Below are 25,829 nucleotides of genomic sequence, written 5' to 3'. Positions count from 1 at the left end.
AGGAGTGAATCGTTCCCTTTTACCCACTGTGTACTGTACATGTACAGGAGCTGACACTGAGACACACACGGGCCGTACAGTACCAGACAGGAGTGAATCGTTCCCTTTTACCCACTGTGTACTGTACATGTACAGGAGCTGACACTGAGACACACACAGGCCGTACAGTACCAGACGGGAGTGAATCGTTCCCTTTTACCCACTGTGTACTGTCCATGTACAGGAGCTGACACTGAGACACACACGGGCCGTACAGTACCAGACAGGAGTGAATCGTTCCCTTTTACCCGCTGTGTACTGTACATGTACAGGAGCTGACTCTGAGACACACACGGGCCGTACAGTACCAGACGGGAGTGAATCATTCCCTTTTACCCGCTGTGTACTGTCCATGTACAGGAGCTGACACTGAGACACACACGGGGTGTACAGTACCAGACAGGAGTGAATCGTTCCCTTTTACCCACTGTGTACTGTACATGTACAGGAGCTGACACTGAGACACACAGGGTGTACAGTACCAGACGGGAGTGAATCGTTCCCTTTTACCCACTGTGTACTGTACATGTACAGGAGCTGACACTGAGACACACACGGGCCGTACAGTACCAGACAGGAGTGAATCGTTCCCTTTTACCCACTGTGTACTGTACATGTACAGGAGCTGACACTGAGACACACACGGGCCGTACAGTACCAGACGGGAGTGAATCGTTCCCTTTTACCCACTGTGTACTGTACATGTACAGGAGCTGAAACTGAGACACACACGGGCCGTACAGTACCAGACAGGAGTGAATCGTTCCCTTTTACCCACTGTGTACTGTACATGTACAGGAGCTCACACTGAGACACACACGGGCCGTACAGTACCAGACGGGAGTGAATCGTTCCCTTTTACCCGCTGCGTACAGACACTCACCAAGACCCATTCACCCATCACCCCCTGTGCTCGCTGACCTACATTGGCTCCCGGTCCGGGAACACCTCGATTTTAAAATTCTCGTCCTTGTTTTCAAATCCCTCCATGGCCCTCGCCCCCTCCCTATCTCTGTGACCTCCTCCAGCCCTGCATCCCCCCGGAATCTCTGCGCTCCTCCAATTCTGGCCTCTTGCGCATCCCCCGATTTTCATCGCTCCACCATTGGCGGCCGTGCCTTCACCTGCCTAGGCCCCAAACTCTGGAATTCCCTCCCTAAACCTCTCCGCCTCTCTCTCTCCTCCTTTAAGACGCTCCTTAAAACCTACCTCTTTGACCAAGCTTTTGGTCACCTGTCCTAATATCTCCTTATGTGGCTCGGAGTCAAATTTTGTTTGATAATCGCTCCCGTGAAGCACCTTGGGGACGTTGTACTACGTTAAAGGCGCTATATAAATGCAATTTGTTGTAGTTGTACTGGAGTTGACACCGAGACACACACGGGCCTTACAGTATCAGACACAAGTGAATCGACTCCTGTTGGAAGGTGCCATGTGTGGGCTGGCTGCGATGCCCTCCATGGTCGAGTAGCTTGCCGAGATCCACTCCTGTCGTTGCTCTCGCTTGGAGGGAGGGTACCCGGGTGAGGTGCTCTGGCTGGAGTCAGTGCCTTCGGGAGAGGAGGAGAGAAGCCCGGCTGTGAAACTATCCTGTTTTTCCCAGAAACAGGAGACAGCGGCGAGTCTGAATATATAAGAACATAAGAAACAGGAGCAGGAGTAGGCCATTCGGCCCCTCGAGCCTGCTCCGCCATTCAATCAGATCATGGCTGATCTTTGACCTCAACTCCACTTTCCCGCCCGATCCCCACATCCCTTGATTCCCCGAGAGTCCAAAAATCTATCCATCTCAGCCTTGAATATATTCAACGACTCAGCATCCACAGCCCTCTGGGATAGAGAATTCCAAAGATTCACAACCCTCTGAGTGAAGAAATTCCTCCTCATCTCAGTCTTGAATGGCCGCCCCCTTATCCTGAGACTATGCCCCCTAGTTCTAGACTCTCCAGCCAGGGGAAACAATCTCTCAGCATCTACCCTGTCAAGCCCCCTCAGAATCTTATATGTTTCAATGAGATCACCTCTCATTCTTCTAAATTCCAGAGAGTATCGGCCCATTCTACTCAACCTCTCCTCATAGGACAACCCTCTCATCCCAGGAATCAATCTAGTGAACGTTTCCTTGTCAGTGTCTCCATGTTACGTTCCCTTTCACCATCAGCAAGAACTTGCATTTATATAGCGCCTTTAACAGGGCAGCATGTCCCACTTCATAGCTCAGCCACTCCTCACACCAGCTCGCTGTAAGTCCCTCCACCTCCTCCTCCTCTCTCCTCGACAGGATACGGGACAAAGCTTGTCGACTGATGGAGGCATCTCACTGCCAGCCCTCAACCCCTCTCTCTCTCTCTCTCTCACACTCACACTACTTCTTTCTCTCTTTTTCTCTCTATTTTTCTCTCTCGCTTTCTCTCTTTCTCTCTCTCCCTCACTCACACTATATTTCTTTCTCTCTTTTCCTCTCTCTCTCACACACTAAATTTCTTTCTCTCTTTTTCTCTCTGTTTCTCTCACTCGCTCTCTCTCTCTCTTTCTCTCTCTCGCTCTCTTTTTCTCTCTTTCCCTCTTTCTCTCTCTCTCACTCACACTCTTTTTCTCTCTCTATTTCTCTCTTCCTCTCTTTGTCTTTATTTTCTCTCTCTCTATTTTTCTCTCTCTGGCTCTCTCTTTCTCTCCCTCGCTCTTTTTCTTTCTCTCCCTCGCTCTCCCTCTTTCTCTCCCTCGCTCACTCTCTTTCTCTCCCTCGCTCTCTCTCTTTCTCTTGTTCTTTCTCTCTTTCCCTCTTTCTCTCACGGTCGCCCTCGCTCTCTCTCTTTCTCTTGTTCTTTCTCTCTTTCCCTCTTTCTCTCACGGTCTCCCTCGCTCTCTCTCTCTCTCTTTCTCTCCCTCGCTCACTCTCTTTCTCTCCCTCGCTCTCTCTTTCTCTTGTTCTTTCTCTCTTTCCCTCTTTCTCTCACGGTCTCCCTCGCTCTCTCTCTCTTTCTCTTTCTCTTTCTCTCTTTCCCTCTTTCTCTCACGGTCTCTCTCGCTCTCACTCCCTCTCTCTCTTTTTCTCTCACTCTTTCCCTCTTTCTCTCTCTCTCTCTCTCTCTCTTTCTTGCATTTGGACTGCGAAAGAGAGTTTCAGTCCAAATGAGTAACATTCTATGCCAAGATCCCATGGTAATGGTTGGTGTATGAACTATCTGCAGGGGGTGCTCTTCTGAGATCCTGGCATTTTGTTTGGGAAGTGTGGAGAGAGTTTTATGTGAAGGGGAGGGGCAGGTACAGTGTAGGGAAGGGGAGATACAGTGTAGGGGGAAGGGCAGATACAGTGTAGGGGGAGGGGCAGATACAGTGTAGGGGGAAGGGCAGATACCGTGTAGGGAAGGGGAGATACAGTGTAGGGGAAGGGGAGATACAGTGTAGGGGGAAGGGCAGATACCGTGTAGGGGAGGGGCAGATACAGTGTAGGGGGAGGGGCCAGATACAGTGTAGGGGAAGGGGAGATACAGTGTAGGGGAAGGGGAGATACAGTGTAGGGGGAGGGGAGATACAGTGTAGGGGGAGGGGCCAGATACAGTGTAGGGGAAGGGGAGATACAGTGTAGGGGGAAGGGCAGATACCGTGTAGGGGGTGGGGCAGATACAGTGTAGGGGGAGGGGCAGATACAGTGTAGGGGGAGGGGCCAGATACAGTGTAGGGGAAGGGGAGATACCGTGTAGGGGGTGGGGCAGATACAGTGTAGGGGGAGGGGCAGATGTAGTGTAGGGGAGGAGCAGATACAGTGTAGGGGGAGGGGCAGATATAGAGTAGGGGGAGAACAGATACAGGGTAAGGGGGCAGATACAGTGTAGGGGAGGGGCAGATGTAATGTAGGGGAGGGCCAGATACAGTGAAGGGGGAGGGGCAGATACAGTGTAGGGGGAGGGCCAGATACAGTGTAGGGGGAGGGGCAGATACAGTGTAGGGGGAGGGGAGATACAGTGTAGGGGGAAGGGCAGATACAGTGTAGGGGAGGGGCAGATACAGTGTAGGGGGAGGGGCCAGATACAGTGTAGGGGAAGGGGAGATACAGTGTAGGGGGTGGGGCAGATACAGTGTAGGGGGTGGGGCAGATACAGTGTAGGGGGAGGGGCAGATGTAGTGTTGGGGAGGAGCAGATACAGTGTAGGGGGAGGGGCAGATGTAGAGTAGGGGAAGGACAGATACAGGGTAAGGGGGCAGATACAGTGTAGGGGAGGGGCAGATGTAATGTAGGGGAGGGCCAGATACAGTGTAGGGGGAGGGGCAGATACAGTGTAGGGGGAGAGGAGATACAGTGTAGGGGGAAGGGCAGATACCGTGTAGGGGAGGGGCAGATACAGTGTAGGGGGAGGGGCCAGCTACAGTGTAGGGGAAGGGGAGATACAGTGTAGGGGGAAGGGCAGATACCGTGTAGGGGAGGGGCAGATACAGTGTAGGGGGTGGGGCAGATACAGTGTAGGGGGAGGGGCAGATGTAGTGTAGGGGAGGAGCAGATACAGTGTAGGGGGAGGGGCAGATGTAGAGTAGGGGGAGGACAGATACAGGGTAAGGGGGCAGATACAGTGTAGGGGAGGGGCAGATGTAATGTAGGGGAGGGCCAGATACAGTGTAGGGGGAGGGGCAGATACAGTGTAGGGGGAGGGCCAGATATAGTGTAGGGGGAGGGGCTGATACAGTGTAGGGGGAAGGGCAGATACAGTGTAGGGGAGGGGAGATACAGTGTAGGGGGAAGGGCAGATACAGTGTAGGGGGAGGGGAGATACATTGTAGGGGGAAGGGCAGATGCAGTGTAGGGGAGGGGCAGATACAGTGTAGGGGGAGGGGCCAGATACAGTGTAGGGGAAGGGGAGATACAGTGTAGGGGGAAGGGCAGATACCGTGTAGTGGGTGGGGCAGATACAGTGTAGGGGGTGGGGCAGATACAGTGTAGGGGGAGGGGCAGATGTAGTGTTGGGGAGGAGCAGATACAGTGTAGGGGGAGGGGAAGATACAGTGTAGGGGAGTGGCAGATGTAATGTAGGGGAGGGCCAGATACAGTGTAGGGGGAGGGGCAGATACAGTGTAGGGGGCGGGGAGATACAGTGTAGGGGGAGGGGAGATACAGTGTAGGGGGAAGGGCAGATACAGTGTAGGGGGAAGGGCAGATACAGTGTAGGGGAGGGGCAGATGTAATGTAGGGGAGGGCCAGATACAGTGTAGGGGGAGGGGCAGATACAGTGTAGGGGGAGGGGAGATACAGTGTAGGGGGAAGGGCAGATACAGTGTAGGGGGAGGGGAGATACAGTGTAGGGGGAAGGGCAGATACAGTGTAGGGGAAGGGCAGATACAGTAGGGGAGGGGCAGATACAGTGTAGGGGAGGGCAAGATGTAGAGTAGGGGGAGGGGCAGATGTAGAGTAGGGGAGGGACACATGTAGTGTAGGGGGAGGGGCAGATGTAGTGCAGGGGGAGGGGAAGATGTAGTGTAGGGGAGGGGCAGATACAGTGGAGGGGAGGGGCAGATACAGTGTAGGTGGAAGGCCCAGTCAGTGCAGGGGGAGTGGCAGATACAGTGTGGGAGGGGCTGATACGGTGTAGGGGAGGAGCAGATACAGTGTAGGTGGTAGGTCCAGACAGTGCGGGGGAGCAGCAGATACAGTGTGGGAGGGGCAGATACAGTGTCAGTGGAAAGCTCAGATAGTACAGGGGGCGCAGCAGATACGGTGTAGGGGAGGGGCAGATACAGTGTAGGTGGAAAGCTCAGATAGTACAGGGGAAGCAGCAGATACAGTGCAGGGCAGGGGCAGATACAGTGTAGGTGGAAGGCCCAGGCAGTGTAGAGTGAGGTGCACATACAGTGTAGATATAAAGTCCAGACAGTGCAGGAGGAGCAGCAGATACAGTGTAGATGGAATGTACAGACTGTCGGGGGAGGGGCCAATTGAGCGTAGTTGGATGGTCCAGACAGTGTGGGGGGAAGGGCAGAGACAGTGTAGGGGGAGGGACAAGACAGTGGAAGAGGCAGATACAGTGTAGTGGGAGGGACCAATGCATCGTAGGGAGAGAACAGATACAGTGTAGATGGGAGGTTCAGACAGTGTAGGGGGAGGGGCAGATACAGCATGGTGGAAGGCCCAGACATTGTAGGGGAGGGGCAGGTACGATGTAGATGGAAAGACCAGACAGAGTAGGGGGAGAAGCAGATACAGGGTAGGGGAGGGGCAGATACAGCGTAGATGGAGGGACGAGACAATGTAGGGGAAGGGGCAGATCCAGTTTAAGGGAGGGCAGATCCAGTGTAGATGGATGGTCTGGACAGTTAGAGGGTCCATACAGTGTAGGGAGAGGGGCAGATACTGTTTAATTGAAACTCCAGATAGTATAGGGGAGGGGTAGGTGCAGTTTACGGGAGGGGCCAATAGATTGCAGGGAGAGGACAGATACATGTAGATGAAAGGTCAGATACGGTGTAGATTGAATGTCCAGACAAAGTAGCTGGCTGGGCAGATACAGTGCAGGGGGAGGGGCGGATACAGTTTAGGAGTGGGGCGAATAGATTATAGGGAGAGGGCAGATACAGTTTGGATAAAAGGTCCAGACAGTGTAGGGGAGGGGCAGATACAGAGTAGATGGAAGGTTCAGACTGTTTGGGGGAGGGGCAGATACAGAGTAGCAGGCTCGGCAGATACAGCATAGGGAGAGGGGCAGATACAATGTAGATGGAAGACCCAGACACAGTGTAGATGGAAGGTCCAGGCAGTGTAGGGGAGGGGCAGATACAGTGTAGATGGGAGGTCCAGACAGTGGAGGGGGAGGGGACAGACTGATTAGGGAAGGGGCAGATACAATGTAGATGGAAGACGCAGACACAGTGTAGATGGAAGTTCCAGACAGCGTAGAGGAGGGGCAGATACAGTGTAGATGGAATGTCCAGACAAAGTACCGGATGGGCAGATACAGTGTAGGGGGATGGGCAGATACAGTGTAGGGGGATGGGCAGATACAGTGTAGGGGGATGGGCAGATACAGTGTAGGGGGATGGGCAGATACAGTGTAGGGGGATGGGCAGATACAGTGTAGGGGAGGGGCCAATAAACTGTAGGGAAAGGGCTGATACAGTGCAGATGAAAGGTCCAAACAGTGTAGGGGAGGGGCAGATACAGTGTAGATGGAAGCTCCTGACAGTGTAGGGGAGGGGCAGATACAGTGTCGATGGAAGCTCCTGACAGTGTAGGGGAGGGGCAGATACAGTGTAGATGGAAGGTCCAGACAGTGTAGGGGAGGGGCAGATACAGTGTCGATGGAAGGTCCAGACAGTGTAGGGGAGGGGCAGATACAGTGTAGATGGAAGCTCCTGACAGTGTAGGGGAGGGGCAGATACAGTGTCGATGGAAGGTCCAGACAGTGTAGGGGAGGGGCAGATACAGTGCCGATGGAAGGTCCAGACAGTGTAGGGGAGGGGCAGATACAGTGTAGATGGAAGCTCCTGACAGTGTAGGGGAGGGGCAGATACAGTGTAGATGGAAGCTCCTGACAGTGTTGGGGGAGCTGCAGATACAGTGTCGATGGAAGGTCCAGACAATGTCGGAGGAGGCCCAGACAGTGTAGAGAGAGCAGCAGATACAGTGTAGGGGGTGGGCCAGATACAGTGTTGATGGAAGGACCGGACAGTGTGGGGGCAGGGGAGGGCGTCAGATGCAGTATAGGGGAAAGTGCCAATAAATTGTAGGGGAAAGGCAGATACAGTGCAGGTGGAAGGCCCAAACAGTTTTAGGGGGAGGGGCAGATACAGTGTAGTTCGAATGTCCAGACAGGGGAGGGGGAGGGGCAGATACAGTGTAGTTCGAATGTCCAGACAGGGTAGGGGGAGGGCCAGATACAGTTTAGGGGAGGGGCCAATACATTGTAGGGAAAGGGGCAGATACAGTATAAATGGAAGCTTCAGACAGTGTAGTGGGAGGGGCAGATACAGAGTAGGGAGTGGGGCAGATACAGTGTAGACAGAAGGTCCAGGATTGGGTCACAAACAGAGCCAATTTACCCCCATAGATAGCCCCCAACACATTGACTGTACACAGTGAATGTGTCTTCATTTATTTAATAATGATTACACTCACTGAGACTCCTCATTGGAGCTCCTTTCTCAAATTTATAATTTTTGAGTTTATCAAGGACAGGTGGCAATGAGAGGCAAATTACTAATCTTCCATGTTGTCCCATCGGGCGTGAGCAGTGACCTCTGAACAGTATGTCAGAGCTGCAGAGTAAACCTCCCTCTACACTGTCCCATCAAACACTCCCAGGACAGGTACAGCATGGGTTAGATACAGAGTAAAGCTCCCTCTACACTGTCCCATCAAACACTCCCAGGGCAGGTACAGCAGGGGTTAGATACAGAGTAAAGCTCCCTCTACACTGCCCCATCAAACACTCCCAGGGCAGGTACAGCAGGGGTGAGATACAGAGTAAAGCTCCCTCTACACTGTCCCATCAAACACTCCTAGGGCAGGTACAGCACGGGTTAGATACAGAGTAAAGCTCCCTCTACACTGTCCTATCAAACATTCCCAGGGCAGGTACAGCACGGGTTAGATACAGAGTAAAGCTCCCTCTACACTGTCCCATCAAACACTCCCAGGGCAGGTACAGCACGGGTTAGATACAGAGTAAAGCTCCCTCTACACTGTCCCATCAAACACTCCCAGGGCAGGTACAGCACGGGTTAGATACAGAGTAAAGCTCCCTCTACACTGTCCCATCAAACACTCCCAGGGCAGGTACAGCACGGGTTAGATACAGAGTAAAGCTCCCTCTACACTGTCCCATCAAACACTCCCAGGGCAGGTACAGCACGGGTTAGATACAGAGTAAAGCTCCCTCTACACTGCCCTAACAATATTCCCTAATCTTAACCTCGGTAGGTGGTCCCTGCTCTGTAATTTTTCACAACTGTCTTTCTTGTGGATTATCAGAGCGAGACAAACATTTTGGGTTGAATTCTGGCCAATGTTAAGCTGTGGATGAGCAGCCCGTAGATACTGGATTGAAACTGGCCCAAGATCATTTCATGCATCGTTCATACAGCTGGACAAGAGAGAAGACTTTCATCCCATAAGCCTGGGCTGAGCTTTGCCAGCACTCGATTTTCAAATCGAATCTGCTGCTGAAACGGTTCGGGGCCAAATTTTCAGCTGAGGTGATGGGTGGCCAACTATGACCATCTCCAGCTGAGGGGTTTGGCTGGCCAACTATGAAACTCTCTACGGAAATGCCATGGTTGCTTTGAGGCAGAAGCTCCCACAGTGTGCTCAAATGGAACCTGAGCTACGAACTTTAGCAAATCATGCAAACGGAATGGGCAAATGGGAGGGCTGTGGTCTTTTTGGTCAGTGCCAGAAACCAGGCTCATGCTAGCTGCCATTGCTTTACTATTCAATCGGCATGTAGGAGCAGGAGGAGGCCATTCAGCCCCTCGAGACTGCTCCGCTCTTCAATTCGATCACGGCTGATCGAGACCTCAACTCCATTTTCCTGCCTTCGCTCCGTATCCTTACCCGACAAAAATCTATCGATCTCAGTCTTGAGAGCTCCAATTGACCCCCAGCATCCACAGCCTTTTGGGGGGAGAGAATTCCAGATTTCCAGTAGCCTTTGCCTGAAAAAGTGCTTCCTGATTTCACCCCTGAACGGCCTAGCTCTAATTTGAAGGTTATGCCCCCTTGTTCTGGACTCCCCCCGCCACAGGAAATAGTTTCTCCCTATCTACCCTATTTAACATTTTATTTAACACAAAAAAAAACGGTTGCCATGATATTTAAAGGTCACCTGATGTTGAGATTCGCAGTTTCTTTTTGGTTTAACCTCCTGCCCCATTTCATTCCCTTTTTCTGAAACATGGAATATCTCAAGGCTGCGAGAGACCATGGTGGAATTTCTGAGGCCCATCCCAGCCATGAAACCCTGAACCATGTTTCGTCTTGTCAGAAAATCGTACATCGACTACCTGAGATTTTTCTGTCCAGTGGACTCGGGGCCTCCATGATGAGCCCCGAGCTCCCTGGAGTCTCGGCTCATTCTACCTTCCTACTGCCCTAGCAGCGGTGATCAATGCTATGTTTCTCGTCAGGATATTTGCCCAACCTTGAAGAGGTCTAAGCCACTTGCCATAAACAACCCAACCTCGTCGCTGAATGTAGTAATGCTCCCTTCTTGCATTGACTCATCTTTCAACCTCTACTCTCCTTGTTCTGTTGGCTGAAAGCCTTTAAGAAAGAACTTGCATTTATATAGCACCTTTCACAACCTCAGGACATCCCAAAGCACTTCACAGTCAATGAAGTACAGCCACTGTTGCAATGTAGTTAACATGGCAGCCAATTTACGCACAGCAAGATCCCACAAACAGCAACGAGATAAATAACCAGCTCATCAATATTAGTGATCAAACGATAAACATTGGCCAGAGCTCTCCTTCAAAAGGTGGTGTTGGGATCTTCGAAGTCCACCTGAGAGAAGGGGGCCTCGGTTTAGTGTCTCATCCGAGACTGCACCTCCAGTACTCCCTCGGTACTGGCACCATCAGCTTGGAGCGTGGGCTCAGAGTCTCTGGAGTGGGACTTGAACCCATGACCTTCATGATTCAGAGGCGAGTGGGCTACCCACTGAGCCACAACTAACAGTTGTGGGCTGGCTACTCTCGGAGAAGTGGGAAAGAATTGCTGTGAGACTATTTTTTTTCCTGTGGAACTCGAGCGATTAATTATTGCTCTCAACTGGACTTCAGCCCGAGGCACTAACATATCTGTCAAGCGTGTTGAGATTTCTTTTTTACCTTCGGAGGAAAATAACATGGAGGTTTAAATTCACTCAGTTTGCGCTCCCAGAGTAGAGTCTTACCAGGCTAGGGTTGCCAACTCTGGTTGGACCTATTCCTGGAGGTTTCATCACATGACCTCCTGCCTCCAACTGCACCCGCCCCCCCCCCCCCACACCCCCGCCATTGGTCGCCCGGCACGTCCATCCTCACGGTGCCCCGCCTTCTTGTGGGCGGGGCAATAGGAACGTGTAAAGACTCTTCATTGCCCAATTGGCTGTTAGTCAAACAGCCTTTGCCCTCCGCCATCTCCTATATTATTTATAACTGATGGACAGAAGTGTTCAGAGAACAATGAGAAAAAGACCACCCTTTTCTTCTCAATTTCTCCTGGGTGTTTTTGCGCACCCAGCAGTTGTCCTGGAGATTAATCTTCAATTCCTGGGCGACTCCAGGGACAATCCTGGAGGGTTGGCAACCAGACACCAGACACGAGTGCGGACTTGAGCATTGGAGGCTATCGAATTTAGCCCCCCGTCTCCGACAGGCGCTTCTGTCTAGCGAGGCTCCGGGCTGGGAGTGCTGATTTTACCCTTAGATTCCATTGGCAGATGTGACGATATCAACCCATCAATAATTACCGCCTGCTTGTCCTCTGCTGATAAAAAAATTCTCAAGCCATTCAGCATCAGCCAACCTTCCAGGAACATAAAATTGAGGGCGTCTCAGCTAAAGCAGGGAAGTTATGCTAAACCTTTATAAATTGCTGGTTAGGCCTCAGCTCGAGGCCTAACCAGCGTCCAATTCTGGGCACCACACTTTAGGAAGGACGCAAGGCCTTGGAGAGGGCGCAGAGGAGATTTGCTAGAATGGTGCCAGGGATGAGGGACTTCTGTTATGTGGAGAGTCTGGAGAAGCTGGGATTGTTCTCCTTAGAGCAGAGAAGGTTAAGAGGAGATTTAATAGAGGCGTTCAAAATCAGGAAGGGTTTTGATAGAGTAAATAAGGAGAAACTGTTTCTAGTGGCAGGAGGGTCAGTAACCAGAGGACACAGATTTAAGATAATTGGCAAAAGAACCAGAGGGGGAGATGAGAATTTTTTTTACGCAGCGAGTTGTTATGATCTGGAATGCGCTGCCTGAAAGGGCGGTGGAAGCAGATTCAATAGTAACTTTCAAAAGGGAATTGGATACATACTTGAAGGAAAATAAATTACAGGGCTATGGGGGAAGAGCAGGGGGGAGTGGGACTAATTGGATAGCTCTACCAAAGAGCCGGCACAGGCGCCATGGGCCGAATGGCCTCCTTCTGTGCTGTAAGATTCCAAGATTGTAAAGTCGGACGGGCCTAATCTCAAAGGCCAGAGTCTGCGTCGTACAGGATGTGACTGTAGAGTGGTTAGGAAGACAAGAGTGGACATCAGCCCAGTGACGATCAGAGAACCAGCCCTACCGGGTCGCAGCCCTATCTCTAATCTGTGCTCCTGAGTGGCAAGGTGCTGAACGTGAAGACGGACCTAGTAAAGCTTGCCCTTACTGCTCACTTTAGAGGGGCAGTCGAGTGATCTCTCCGGAGGCCTCTACCCGCACCATTCTCGAACGTCTGGGGAGCGATGCTAGCGTTGACCTTTGACTTTGCAAAGGTCATTTAGGTTCTTTTGTGAGGTAACACGTAAGGGCCTGATGAGATCTCAAGATAGATAGGGATGACAGAAGTCATCCATCTAGAAAGGCCGACCGTCATATCCCTCTCCCTCCACTGCAACATCAAATGATTCCACAGTTGTTGTCTCCATTACCCAACCAGGAAGGTCTTGCATTTATATAGGGCCTTTCACAACCTCAGGACGTCCCAAACTGCTTTACAGCCAACGAAGTACTTTTGAAGTGTAGCCACTGTTGTAACGTAGGAAACACGGCAACCAATTTGCGCACAGCAAGATCCCACAAACAGCAATATGAAAATGAGCAGATAATCTGTTTTTAGTGATGTTTGAGGGATAAATATTGGCCCAGGACACCAGGGAGAACTCCCCCGTGACATCAGATCTTTTATGTCCACCTGAGAGGGCTGTCGGGGCCTTGGTTCAACATCTCATCCAAAAGATGGCACCTCCGACCTCCCCCTGCCTAGATTTTGTACTGTGAGCCTCCGGAGTGGGGTTTGAACCTATGACCTATCTAACTCGGAGGCACGAGTGCTACCCACGAGCTACAGCTTTATTCCGTGCATTGAGCCCTTTGTGCGCGGAGAACTTTCTTGCATCATTGGTAAGTTAGCCTTTTCCCACTTTGCAATTGTGTCCTCTTCTCCTCCCATCCCGGTCTAAATTGAAATAATGTTCCAGGTTTACCGCCTTCTGCACTGATTACTAACTTCTAAAGCTTTGTCCAGTCGTGCTTACAGTTTTGGGACCTTTTACCCTTTTGCTCTAGACATTTTCAGCTTGATATGTTTCAGTCTAATATCATAGCTAAGCCCTCGCACCGTATGTCCTTGGCAGTATTTATGTTTGCCCTAATATCTGGGTAGGTTTGATGGTATTCCCATGAAAAACCAATAGAAAACCAATCTTTTATCTACTGGCTCTATCCCATGCTTTCACGGGATTCACCTGGCCTTCAATGTTACATAGAATTTTCAGCACAGAAACAGGCCATTCGGCCCAACTGGTCTATGCTGGTGTTTATGCTCCACACGAACCTCCTCCCACCCTACTTCATCTCACTCTATCACCATATCCTTCTATTCCTTTCTCCCTCATGTGTTTATCGAGCTTCCCCTTAAATGTATCTACACTATTCGCCTCAACTACTCCTTGTGGTAGCAAGTTCCACATTCTCACCACTCTCTGAGTAAAGAAGTTTCTCCTGAATTCCCTATTGGATTTATTCGTGACTATCTTACATCGATGGCCCCTAGTTCTGGTCTCCCCTGCAAATGGAAACATCTTCTCTACGTCTATCTTGTCAAACCCTTTCATAATTTTAAAGACCTCTATCAGGTCACCCCTCAGCCTTCTCTTTTCTAGAGAAAAGAGCCCCAGCCTGTTCAATATTATGACCTCTCAGTTCTGGTAAATCGTTTTTGTGGGAGGTCTTGACTCCCTATGTGGAACACTGCATTAGTTCAACTAGCAATATGTTAAAAGTCTTGTGTTTTATGGTTCCTTTCACAGTAACCTTACTGTGTCACAAATGTTCAGTCACATCTTTTATGTCAATATTTTATGATGGGAAAACCCTATGTTTGCAAATTGCGTTTCGAAAAAAAAATGTGTCCACCATTTTTTTTCAGTAACTGAAATTTCTAATAACCAAAATAATTTTTTTTAAATGAAAAAAAAAATTAAAAATGTGTTTCATGCTTACATTTACTCGCTGTTTTGCCTTTCAATGCCTTCCTTAAAGTTTTTACTTCAAGATTTCAATCTGTCTCAAAAGCTTGGGCTTCGAGTAGATATTTTATCGCAGAGCAGCTGAAGCACCTCTGTAGCATATACAGTCTGTAAATATTTCCTCGCGTGTATCAGTAGGGAGCTGTTTGAAGCAATGATTGCGACCCCTCGTCTTGTGAGGACCTGTGCCTTCCTTTGCTTTTGCCGAATGACTTTTAAAACAAACGAGAGATTGAAATGCTCAAAATCTCTTTATTTCAGGCAAGTAAGTCTCACGCTTAACGTGTTAACAACTGGTTGGCTTTTCTTGTGTGACGTGCTCGTAGAAAATGCTTGGGATTAACAAACCTTTGATTAGTAGTAGCCCCATGGCTCCTGTTGTTGACAGTTGGAAAACAATTCCCAAATTGCTAATTGAGAAGGGGTTCCTTTTGGTCATATTTTCCTTCAGAACCATTTTTGGGCCTTAACGATTTCTCTTTTACATTAAAAACTGAAGCAAAATATGAACTTTTGCGTGTCTTATGAGGTAATTTTTGTTTGTTTCAGTTCTTTTTTTGATATGTGAGCAAATTCACTAATTGCACACAATTAAACTCACTAATTGTACACTCAGTACTTTAAGGCACAAGTAAAGATGGGAACTGGCTGATGACAATGGTTGGGGAGAGGGAGGGGCTACCTGATGATGGAAACGGGGCTGTCGATAGGTTTGGGGGTGGAGCCAGATGATCTGGGAGGGGCTAAGGGCAGAATTTGGACCTCCCACTGCTCCTCCCCAGCCCTACTGGACCCTCCTTCTAGATCTCAAGATCTGCTCTGCCCTTACAAACCCCTAGACAGCATTCCCAGTGCCCCCTGATCCCTCTGCCACTCGATGCTCCCAGGCATTCCTCCACAATGCTCCCAGATCCCAGGACCCATCTCCCAGTGATCACAGGCCCTGCTGCAGTGTACCTGGAACCCAAGGTCCACCTCCCCGTGCTATCAAGTTTCAGGGCCATCCCCAGTGCTGATAAATTAGTGTGCTGTTCAGTTGCTGTAAGCCCCTTAAGAACATAAGAAATAGGAGCAGGAGTAGGCCATACGGCCCCTCGAGCCTGCTCCGCCATTCAACCAGATCATGGCTGATCTTCGACCTCAACTCCACTTTCCCGCCCGATCCCTTGATTCCCCTGGAGTCCAAAAATCTATTGATCTCAGACTTGGATATACTCAACGACTCAGCATCCACAGCCCTCTGGGGTAGAGAATTCAAAGAGTCCCACATTTACTTCCTGCAACACTATCATTCAGCACAGAAGGAGGCCATTCGTCCCATCGTGCCTGTGCCGGCTCTTTGGAAGAACTTTCCAATTAGTCCCATTCCCTCCTGTTCTTTCCCCGTAGCCTGGCAAATTTCCCTTATCTCCCCCTCTGGCTCTTTTGCCAATTATCATAAATCCATGTGTCCTCTGGTTCCCGACCCTTCTGCCACTGGAAACAGCTTCTCCTTATTTACTCTATCAAAACCCCTCATGATTTTGAACACCTCTATTAAATCTCCCCTTAACCTTCTCTGTTCTAAGGAGAACCTCAGCTTCTCCAGTCTCTCCACATAACTGAAGTCCCTCATCCCTGGTACCATTCTGGTAAATCTTCTCTGCACCCTCTCCAAGGCCTTGACATCCTTCCTAAAGTGTGGTGCCCAGAATTGGACACAATACTCCAGCTGAGGCCTAACCAGTGATTGATAAAGGTTTAGCATAACTTCCTTGCTTTTGTACCCTATGCCTCTATTTATAAAGCCCAGGATTCCGTATGATTTTTTCTAACAGCCTCGTCAACTTGCCCTGCCATTTTCCTGTCACACATTGTTGATAACACCTGAGACAAGAATTCCACTTGGTCGGCACTTTGTACATTAGCATGGACATCCACCTCCCCCCATCCCCCGGCGCACCGTGGCCGCAGTGTGCACTATCCTCAGTACACATTGCACCAAGTCACCCAAAGCCCCGTTGGCAGCCCCTCCCAAACCTGCAAGCCCTCCTACCTAGAAGGACAAGAGCAGCAGGTGCATGGGAACACCATCACCTCTAGGTTCCCCTCCAAGTCACACACCATCCTGACTTGGAAATATATCGCCGTTCCTTCATCATCGCTGGGTCAAAATCCTGGAACTCCCTCCCTAACAGCACTGTGGGAGAACCTTCACCACACGGACTGCAGCGGTTCAAGAAGGCGGCTCACCACCACCTTCTCAAGGGCGACTAGAGTTGGGCAATAAATGCCGGCCTTGTTTGCGACGCCCACATCCCGAAGAATGATTCAAGAAAATTAATTCAATTTTGCTATGTCAACTGTCACAGTGTAGTTGTAGGCTCCAGCCACTGGGTGGCCCCATGGAGCGAGTTTCTGAAGTGTGTCCCCTAACTCTATCACTAACTTGTATAGGAACCAATCTTATATTCATCAATTGATTGTTAGCAATGCAACGACCAATTTACTATATATTTATAAACTATGTCCACTGCACATCTTCGTGCCTTGAAGGGTTGCATTTACGATTTTACACATCCTATTGAGGATCCGTCCCAGTAACCAAAGCTTGGAGAATCACACCCCATGTGTCACACTTCAGATGTCACACTTCAAAGTGTCACACTTTGTTAGAGACGCAAAAACCAACGATAAATTCCGTCTCGACAATGGGTTTTTAAAAAATGTATAAACACAAGAGAAAGAAAGCCAATCATTTCCTGTTGGTTTTTCAGATCTGAATAGCCTGTCCCCAAGAGCAGAAACCAGGGATTTACAAGCAGTTGCCAATCTATCGAACCCTAACAATGCAAATCAAGCTCTAATTGACCTCAGGGTGTGCCTATTCTGCCCCGCAGGGAGTGCCTGGGCAGTGGCTTTGAGGGAACAAGCCAAGTTAACAGCTAAACATTGCAACCGTGTGTCAGATCCATGAGCAATGCCATGGGAGGTCAGCTAGTAGTTCATAGTAACATATCGCGCATTATATGGTGTAACTTCTCTCGTTATAAAACAATGAAACTTCTGACTCACTGCGAGCACTGCCAGGGGAGACTGGCTGGTGTTATTTTTATTTTTAATGAAATGAGCATAAAAAAACTCAATGTTAAATCGACACATGGAATTAGTGAGCTTTTAACAGGTTCTAAAATGGTCGGCCAGATATTTTCAGTCAGGAGTTCCCCGATGCTGAGAGTAATCATTAAATCAGTGAGATAGAGCATTTCCACAATAAATAAATGACCTCGTGACATCATCGGCCTTGCAAGCCTTGAAGCCTTACGTCAAATTGGCACGAGATCAGTTTTTCTGTGTCTGTGTGGAAGAGCCCCAGTTTAAATAGTTGACTTGGGTTTCCCCAGGCATTGCCCCTGCTCATCACACATGCTGAAGATAAAAGCTTCACCTGGTTTGTGAGAGAAGATAATGACTTCTGAAGTTAGACCCGGGGCCTAATCTACCTGAAATTGGTCAAGGAGCCGTTTCGACCGGGCCCTGCTTAGCGTCACGGCCTCTTCAGCAAACACAAACTCCACCAACTACATCAGGATGTGTCCTGAAGCCTAGGAATTTACAGATCCAGGATGGACAGGACCCATGAGGGGAGGGGAGGGGAGAGAGAGGCAGGGGGGAGGGGCGGGTGTCTCTCTGGCTGCCTCGCCTCTCTTTTGCGGTATTATCCGTGGCCTCGGAGCGGGAGCATGCGCTGCCCCGAGGCTCGAGGCCTTCCATGTTCCTTATAACCGCCTGATCCAATTGGTAAGCTTACTTTCTGCTGCTTTATTTTAAGCATACTGAACCCTTCATTCATTTATCATATTAACGGTGCCCTAAAAGGAGGCATTTGTTATGCTGATTCTTGTCAGATGAGGCTGGAGCAACTTAGTCTCACTGCCGTTGGTTAAGTGAGTGGGCAAGAAGGTGGCAGATGGAGTATAATGTGGGGAAATGTGAGGTTATTCACTTTGGTAGGAAGAATAGAAAAACAGAATATTTTTTAAATGGTGAGAAACTAATAAATGTTGGTCGTCAGAGAGACTTAGGTGTCCTTGCACAAGCACAAGCATGCAGGTACGGCAGGTAATCAGGAAGGCAAATGGCATGTTGGCCTTTATTGCAAAGGGGGTTGGCGTACAAGAGTAAGGAAGTCTTACTACAGTTGTACAGGGCTTTGGTGAGACCTCACCTGGAGTTCTGCGTACAGTTTTGGTCTCCTTATCTAAGGAAGGATATACTTGCCTTGGAGGCAGTGCAACGAAGGTTCTCTAGATTGATTCCTGGGATGAGAGGGTTGTCCTATGAGGAGAGATTGAGTAGAATGGGCCTATACTCTCTGGAGTTTAGAAGAATGAGAGGTGATTTCATTGAAACATATAAGATTATGAGGGGGCTTGACAGGGTAGATGCTGAGAGATTGTTTCCCCTGGCTGGAGAGTCTAGAACTAGGGGGCATAATCGCACGATACGGGGTCGGCCATTCAAGACTGAGATGAGGAGGAATTTCTTCACGCAGAGGGTTGTGAATCTTTGGAATTCTCTACCCCAGAGGGCTTTGGATGCTGAATCATTGAATATATTCAAGGCTGAGATGGATAGATTTTTAGACTCTAGGGGAATCAAGGGATATGGGATTGGGCGGGAAAGTGGAGTTGAGGTTGAAGATCAGCCATGATCTGATTGAATGGCGGAGCAGGCTCGAGGGGCCGTATGGCCTACTCCTGCTCCTATTTCATATGTTCTTATGCCCAACCGAAAAAGGAGCTAAAGGCCAAAATCCAACTCTGAAGCAAATATTGTAGGAACGATGAATTTTTGGTTGACTTTTTGAAACACCCACCAACAACTTTTGTCCCGTACCGTAGACTAAAAACGCTTCACAAAACAAAACAAAGTCCTGAAGGGCTAAAACGACATAAACTGACTTTTGAAGTCTTTTTTTATATATTTATCTCCAATACTTCATGTAAAAAAAAGAGATTCTTCTTGACATGTTTATGTATTCTTGAGAAAACGGCTTGATCTTCTTGCGAATCAATTTTTTGGGGGGGAAATTTTGTTTCTTTTTGAATTGTCTAACTTGATTTTATCCCCTCTCTTGCTCAATTCACCTTAAAAAGAAAAAAAGAAATTGAGTTTAAAGGAAAAAAATTGTCTTTTCTTGTGTCTTTTGATCAAATCTTCTCCTTAGGACTTTTTTTGAAATCGATTCTTGATTGTATCTTTTTTTTTTCTTTTAACAAAAAAACAAAAATAATTTAAAAACAAAACACAGAAATGTTGGGTTTTGAAATCTCTTTTTTTTCTCCTCCCGTTTTTTCTGGTCTTAGGTCCGCTCACAAAAAAACACGACGATAACGACGCATTTGGCGGTCATGAAGACGAAGGTATTTTTTTCGATGCATGTTAATGATTCCCACCCCCCGCCTTCCGAAATTTTTCTTTTTTTTTTAATCTCCTTTTATTTCGAAAGCTTTTTCTTCCTTTTTTTTCATCTTCTGAAACCTTTTTGCACTCTCTTTCAATGTGCTTTTTTTTTTATCTTTCCACTGGTCTGTTTTTTATCAATCGTTTTCATGTTCTGTGTAAGCATTTGAGAGTTTGGCTAAAAACAAAATGTTCTTTTTTTTCCTTCATTTTATAAACCCCACCCCCCCAAAAAAAAAATCACAGTTAAACTTGGTCTGTAGTCTTAATCCTACATGTAACCCGTTCAGTGATGGCTTACTTTTAGTGATAGCGGTTTTATTCGATGTATTATTTTTTTTGGTGTGTGTATATATATTCTATTTTCTGTTCCGTTGGTGAAAATTATTGATTATAATATCAAAGGGGGAACTAATACCGGGTTTCAGATTATTAGTGATTGAATTTGGGGTCTTCCTGCCACTTCTGCGTCCAATTCCCAAGCCAGGGACTCTCTTCCGGATCAAATCCTTTGCTTAACACTCCAGCGACTCCCTAACCCAAGACATGGGGTTGGATGGATTTCCCCATTAGATTGGCTAGTTTGAAATCATTTCGAGGGGACCAGTTTGTCTACTTGAGCCTCAGGAAGGCTCTCCAAGTCAGGTGAAGATGTCTCTCCTCTCGGCCAAAAGTACAGTGCGTGACGCACTGACTCTTTTTGCCATTTCGCAGTCCTCCCCTCATCCCCTCGGCATCGAAGTCCACCGTTGCCAGTTGAAAACCTTTGACATGTCCGAGTGTGCTGGCACTTCTGGCACCCTAATCGAATTGCTCCTGTAATCGCTCGACTGAAAACAGCCCATTGTCGGCCTGGCTGCGCCTGCCTCGCAGGTAAGGCGGCCCCAGGTGAGTTCGATGGGCAGCTCAGGTGTCGCTGGGAGCCTAGCAATGGAGAGCGGCCTCCCCACCCACCTGGCCGGCCCTTCGCCAATCGCCGGCCTAAGGGACATTCGATTGTCCAATCACCGCCTCGTTTTGAATACTGAGACCTGATTGGCTGAAAGCTGTCCTTTGGCTAAGAGTGCTCGACTATGCCGCCATGTCAGCTCCGCCGTTTGTGGCTGGGTGAACTACTGCGGAATTGGTCCATCTCCCCACCCTACAGAGGGAGAGAGAGAGAGAGGACAGAATCTGAACTGAACTTCTTAGTTAAACAGGAGTCACTCGCTCCTGCCCCACCAGGAGTCTCGTCTCATCTAAGAACGTCAGGATTAAAGCTGACTATATCTGCCTCTGCCGCTCCCAATACCGTCACCTCTCCCGCTCTGCAGTCCCCTACTGATGATGGTGGTCACATTCCACTGGCTCCCCTAATTCAGATCTCTGTTCCCCAATCTATTACTGGCCACTCCAGATCCCTGTTACTGGCCAATCCAGATCTCTGTTCCTGCCCACTCCAGATCCCTGTTACTGATAAATCCAGATCCCTGTTACTGACCAATCCAAACCTCTGTTCCTGTCCAATCCAGATCTCTGTTCCTGTCCAATCCAGATCTCTGTTCCTGGCCAATCCAGACCTCTGTTCCTGGCCAATCCAGATCCCTGTTCCTGGCCAATCCAGACCTCTGTTCCTGGCCAATCCAGACCTCTGTTCCTGGCCAATCCAGATCTCTGTTCCTGGCCAATCAAGATCTCTGTCCTGGCCAATCCAGCCCTCTGTTCCTGGCCAATCAAGATCTCTGTTCCTGGCCAATCCAGACCTCTGTTCCTGGCCAATCCAGATCTCTGTTTCTCGCCAATCCAGATCTCTGTTCCTGGCCAATCCAGACCTCTGTTCCTGGCCAATCCAGATCTCTGTTCCTGGCCAATCGAGATCACTATTCCCCACTCTGTTCCTGGTCACTCTGGATCTCAGTTACAGTCCAAACCAGATCTCTGATACTACCCACTCCAGATCTCTGTTATTAGCCAATCCAGATCTCTGTTATTAGCCAATCCAGATCTCTGTTATTAGTCAATCCAGATCTCTGCTCCTAGCAACTTCAGCTCTCTGGTACCGGCCAATCCAGAACTCTGTTACTAGCCATTCCAGATCACTGTTCCCCACTCTGTTCTTGGCCAATCCAGATCTCTGCTTCTGGTCAATCCAGATCTCTATTGCCGACCAATCCAGATCTCTGTTCCTGGCCACTCCAGAACTCCATTGCTGGCCAATCCAGCTCACTTTTACTGGCCACTATAGATCTCCGTTATTGGCCAATCCAGATCTCTGCTACTAGCCAATCCAGATCTCCGTTCTTGGCCAATCGAGATGTTTGTTCCCATTCTGTTCCTGGCTACTTCAGATCTCTGTTACTGGTCAGTCCAGATCTCTGTTACTGGCCAATCCAGAACTCTTAGTTACTGGCCAATCCAGATCTCTGATACTGGCCAATCCAGATCTCTGTTACTGGCCAATCCAGAACTCTTAGTTACTGGCCAATCCAGATCTCTGTTACTGGCCAATCCAGAACTCTTAGTTACTGGCCAATCCAGATCTCTGATACTGGCCAATCCAGAACTCTTAGTTACTGGCCAATCCAGATCTCTGATACTGGCCAATCCAGATTTCCGTTCCTGGCCAAATGAGATGTCTGTTCCCCACTCTGTTCCTGGCTAATCCAGATCTTTGTTACAGTCCAAACCAGATCTCTGTTACTGCCCACTCCAGATCTCTGTTATTAGCCAATCCAGATCTCCGTTCTGGACTCAGTCTCTGCTCACTCCAGATCTCTCTTCCTCACTTTGTCCCTGGCTACTCCAGGTCTCTGTTCCTGTCCACTCCGTTCCTGGCCAACCCAGATCTCTGTTCCCCACTCCATTCCTGGCCAACCCAGATCTCTGTTCCCGAATCAGTTCCTGGCCAACCCAGATCTCTGTTCCCGAATCAGTTCCTGGCCAATCCAAAGCTCTGTTATTGGCCAATCCATCTCTTTGTTTCTGGCCACCCAGATCTCTGTTTCTGGCCAATCCAGATCTATGTTAATGGCCAATTGAGATCTCTGTTCCCCACTCTGTTCCGGGCCATTCCAGATCTCAGTTCCGAGCCATGCTGGATCTCTGTTACTGGCCAATCCAGATGTCTGTTCCTGGCCAATCCAGATTTATGTTCCCCACTCTGTTACTGGCCAATCCAGATCAATGTTATTGACTAATGCAAATCTCCATTCCTGGCCATTCCAACTCTCTATTCCTGCCCACTCCAGGGGCTCAATTTTAAACTTAAATTGTGGGTGCGTTGGGCAATTAAAGCCGGCGGGATGAGAGTTAAAGAACCAAATGGACCTCATCGAGGTACTTAAGACACTTTACTTGTGACATATCAGGTAGTTAGAACGATTTTGAACTTACCTGGGCGGCTTTCCCACGGCTTCTGATTCACGCCTGGTGAAACCGGACCGGGAGGGCCAGATCAGGGAGAAAGAAACTAAATAAAAAAACATTGCACAAAGTTAAAACACTAAATCAACCTAGCTTTCCCCCCTGCGCCGATGTCCGATGTCTCCCTCTCCGATGCCCCTCTCAGCCCCCGTTGTCTCCTTCTCCGATCTCCCCCTCTTCGCCCCCCTTGATGTCCCCCCCAATCTCCCCCTCTTAACCCTCTGATGTCCCCCCGATCTCCCCCTCTTCCCCCACCCATGTCCCCCCGATCTCCCCCTCTTCCCCCACCAATGTCACCCAATCTCCCCCTCGTCCCCCGCTGTCCCCCAGATTTTCCCTCTCCCCCCTGAACTTGCCCTCTCCCCCCGATCTTCTCCTCTCCCCCCGATCTTCCACTCTGCCCCTGATCTTCCCCTCTCCCCCCGATCTTCCCCTCTCCCTCCCCTGATCTTCCCCTCTCCCTCCCCTGATCTTCCCCTCTCCCCCCTGATCTTCCTCTCTCCACCCCCGATCTTCCCCTCTCCCCCCCTAATCTTCACCTCTCCCCCCGATCTTCCTCTCCCCCCCCGATCTTCCCCTCTCCCCCCGACCTTCCCCTCTCCCCCGATCTTCCCCCTCCCCCCTGATCTTCCCCCTCCCCCCTGATCTTCACCTTTCCCCCCGATCTTCCCCTCTCCCCCCGACCTTCCCCTCTCCCCCGATCTTCCCCCTCCCCCCTGATCTTCCCCCTCCCCCCTGATCTTCCCCTTTCCCCCCAATCTTCCTCTCCCCCCCCGATCTTCCCCTCTCCCCCCGATCTTCCCCTCTCCCCCCGATCTTCCTCTCCCCCCCCGATCTTCCCCTCTCCCCCCCTAATCTTCACCTCTCCCCCCGATCTTCCCCTCTCCCCCCGATATTCCCCTCTCCCCCCCGACCTTCCCCTCCCCCCTGATCTTCCCCCTCCCCCTGATCTTCCCCTTTCCCCCGATCTTCCCCTCTCCCCCCGACCTTCCCCTCTCCCCCGATCTTCCCCCTCCCCCCTGATCTTCCCCCTCTCCCCCGATCTTCCCCCTCCCCCCTTTCCCCCTCCCTTCCCCTCTCCCCCGATCTTCCTCTCCCCCCCGATCTTCCCCTCTCCCCCCCCGACCTTCCCCTCTCCCCCGATCTTCCTCTCCCCCCCGATCTTCCCCTCTCCCCCCCCGATCTTCCCCTCTCCCCCGATCTTCCCCTCTCCCCCGATCTTCCTCTCCCCCCTGATCTTCCCCTCTCCCCCCCGACCTTCCCCTCTCCCCTGATCTTCCCCCTCCCCCCTGATCTTCCCCTTTCCCCACGATCTTCCCCTCTTCCCCGATTTTCCCCTCTTCCCCCTGACCTTTCACTCTCCCCCTGATCTTCCCCTCTCCCCCCCGATCCCTGATCTTCCCCTCTCCCCCCCGATCTTCCCCTCTCCCCCTCGATCTTCCCCTCTCCCCCCCCCCCCGATCTTCCCCTCTCCCCCCTGATCTTCCCCTCTCCCCTCCCGATCTTCCCCTCTCCCTCCTGATCTTCCCCTCTCCCCCCCCCGATCTTTCCCTCTCCCTCCTGATCTTCCCCTCTCCCCCCCCGATCTTCCCCTCTCCCCCCTGATCTTCCCCTCTCCCCCCCCGATCTTCCCCTCTCCCCCCTGATCTTCCCCTCTCCCCCCCCGATCTTCCCCTCTCCCCCCCGATCTTCCCCTCTCCCCCCCCGATCTTCCCTTCTCCCCCCTGATCTTCCCCTCTCCCCCCCCGATCTTCCCCTCTCCCTCCTGATCTTCCCCTCTCTCCCCCCGATCTTCCCCTCTCCCCTCGATCTTCCTCTCTCCCCCCTGATCTTCCCCTTTCCCCCCGATCTTCCTCTCTCCCCCCCGATCTTCCTCTCTCCCCCCCCGATCTTCCCTTCTCCCCCCTGATCTTCCCCTCTCCCCCCCCGATCTTCCCCTCTCCCCTCGATCTTCCTCTCTCCCCCCTGATCTTCCCCTCTCCCCCCGATCTTCCCCACTCCCCCCCGATCTTCCCCTCTCCCCCCGATCTTCCTCTCTCCCCCCCCGATCTTCCCCTCTCCCCCCTGATCTTCCCCTCTCTCCCCCCGATCTTCCCCTCTCCCCCCGATCTTCCCCTCTCCCCCCGATCTTCCTCTCTCCCCCCCGATCTTCCCCTCTCCCCCTGATCTTCCTCTCTCCCCCCCGATCTTCCCCTTTCCCCCGATCTTCCTCTCTCCCCCTGATCTTCCTCTCTCCCCCCCGATCTTCCCCTCTCCCCCCGATCTTCCCCTCTCCCCCCGATCTTCCTCTCTCCCCCCCGATCTTCCCCTCTCCCCCTGATCTTCCTCTCTCCCCCCCGATCTTCCCCTTTCCCCCCGATCTTCCCCTCTCCCCCTGATCTTCCTCTCTCCCCCCCGATCTTCCCCTTTCCCCCCGATCTTCCCCTCTCCCCCCCGATCTTCCCCTCTCCCCTGATCTTCCCCTTTCCCCCCGATCTTTAACTCTCCCCCCGATCTTCCTCTCCCCCCCCCGATCTTCCCCTCTCCCCCCGACCTTCCCCTCTCCCCCGATCTTCCCCTCTCCCCCCCGATCTTCCTCTCTCCCCCTCTGATCTTCCCCTCTCCCATGATCTTCCCCTCTCCCCCCGATCTTCCCCTCTCCCCCCAATCTTCAACTCTCCCCCCGATCTTCCTCTCCCCCCCCGATCTTCCCCTCTCCCCCCCGACCTTCCCCTTTCTCCCCGATCTTCCCCTCTCCCCCCGATCTTCC

General features: G+C 50.7%; 1 protein-coding gene across 3 annotated transcripts in view; it reads left to right on the top strand.

Moving 5' to 3' along the window:
• LOC137302382 (neuroligin-1-like) overlaps positions 1-25,829 on the top strand; it is a 409,532-nt gene that overhangs the window by 109,130 nt on the left and 274,573 nt on the right. For all 3 annotated transcript variants that reach the window (XM_067972009.1, XM_067972007.1, XM_067972008.1), the window contains exon 3: positions 19,582-19,638. In XM_067972009.1, coding sequence (XP_067828110.1) covers positions 19,582-19,638 — 57 coding nt within the window. The remainder of the gene's footprint in view (positions 1-19,581; positions 19,639-25,829) is intronic.

Source organism: Heptranchias perlo, chromosome 35 (genome assembly GCF_035084215.1).
Source record: "Heptranchias perlo isolate sHepPer1 chromosome 35, sHepPer1.hap1, whole genome shotgun sequence".
NCBI classification, from domain to species: domain Eukaryota; kingdom Metazoa; phylum Chordata; class Chondrichthyes; order Hexanchiformes; family Hexanchidae; genus Heptranchias; species Heptranchias perlo.
The sequence above is the reverse complement of the archived record's forward strand: the minus strand, read 5'-3'. Positions and strand labels throughout refer to the sequence as shown.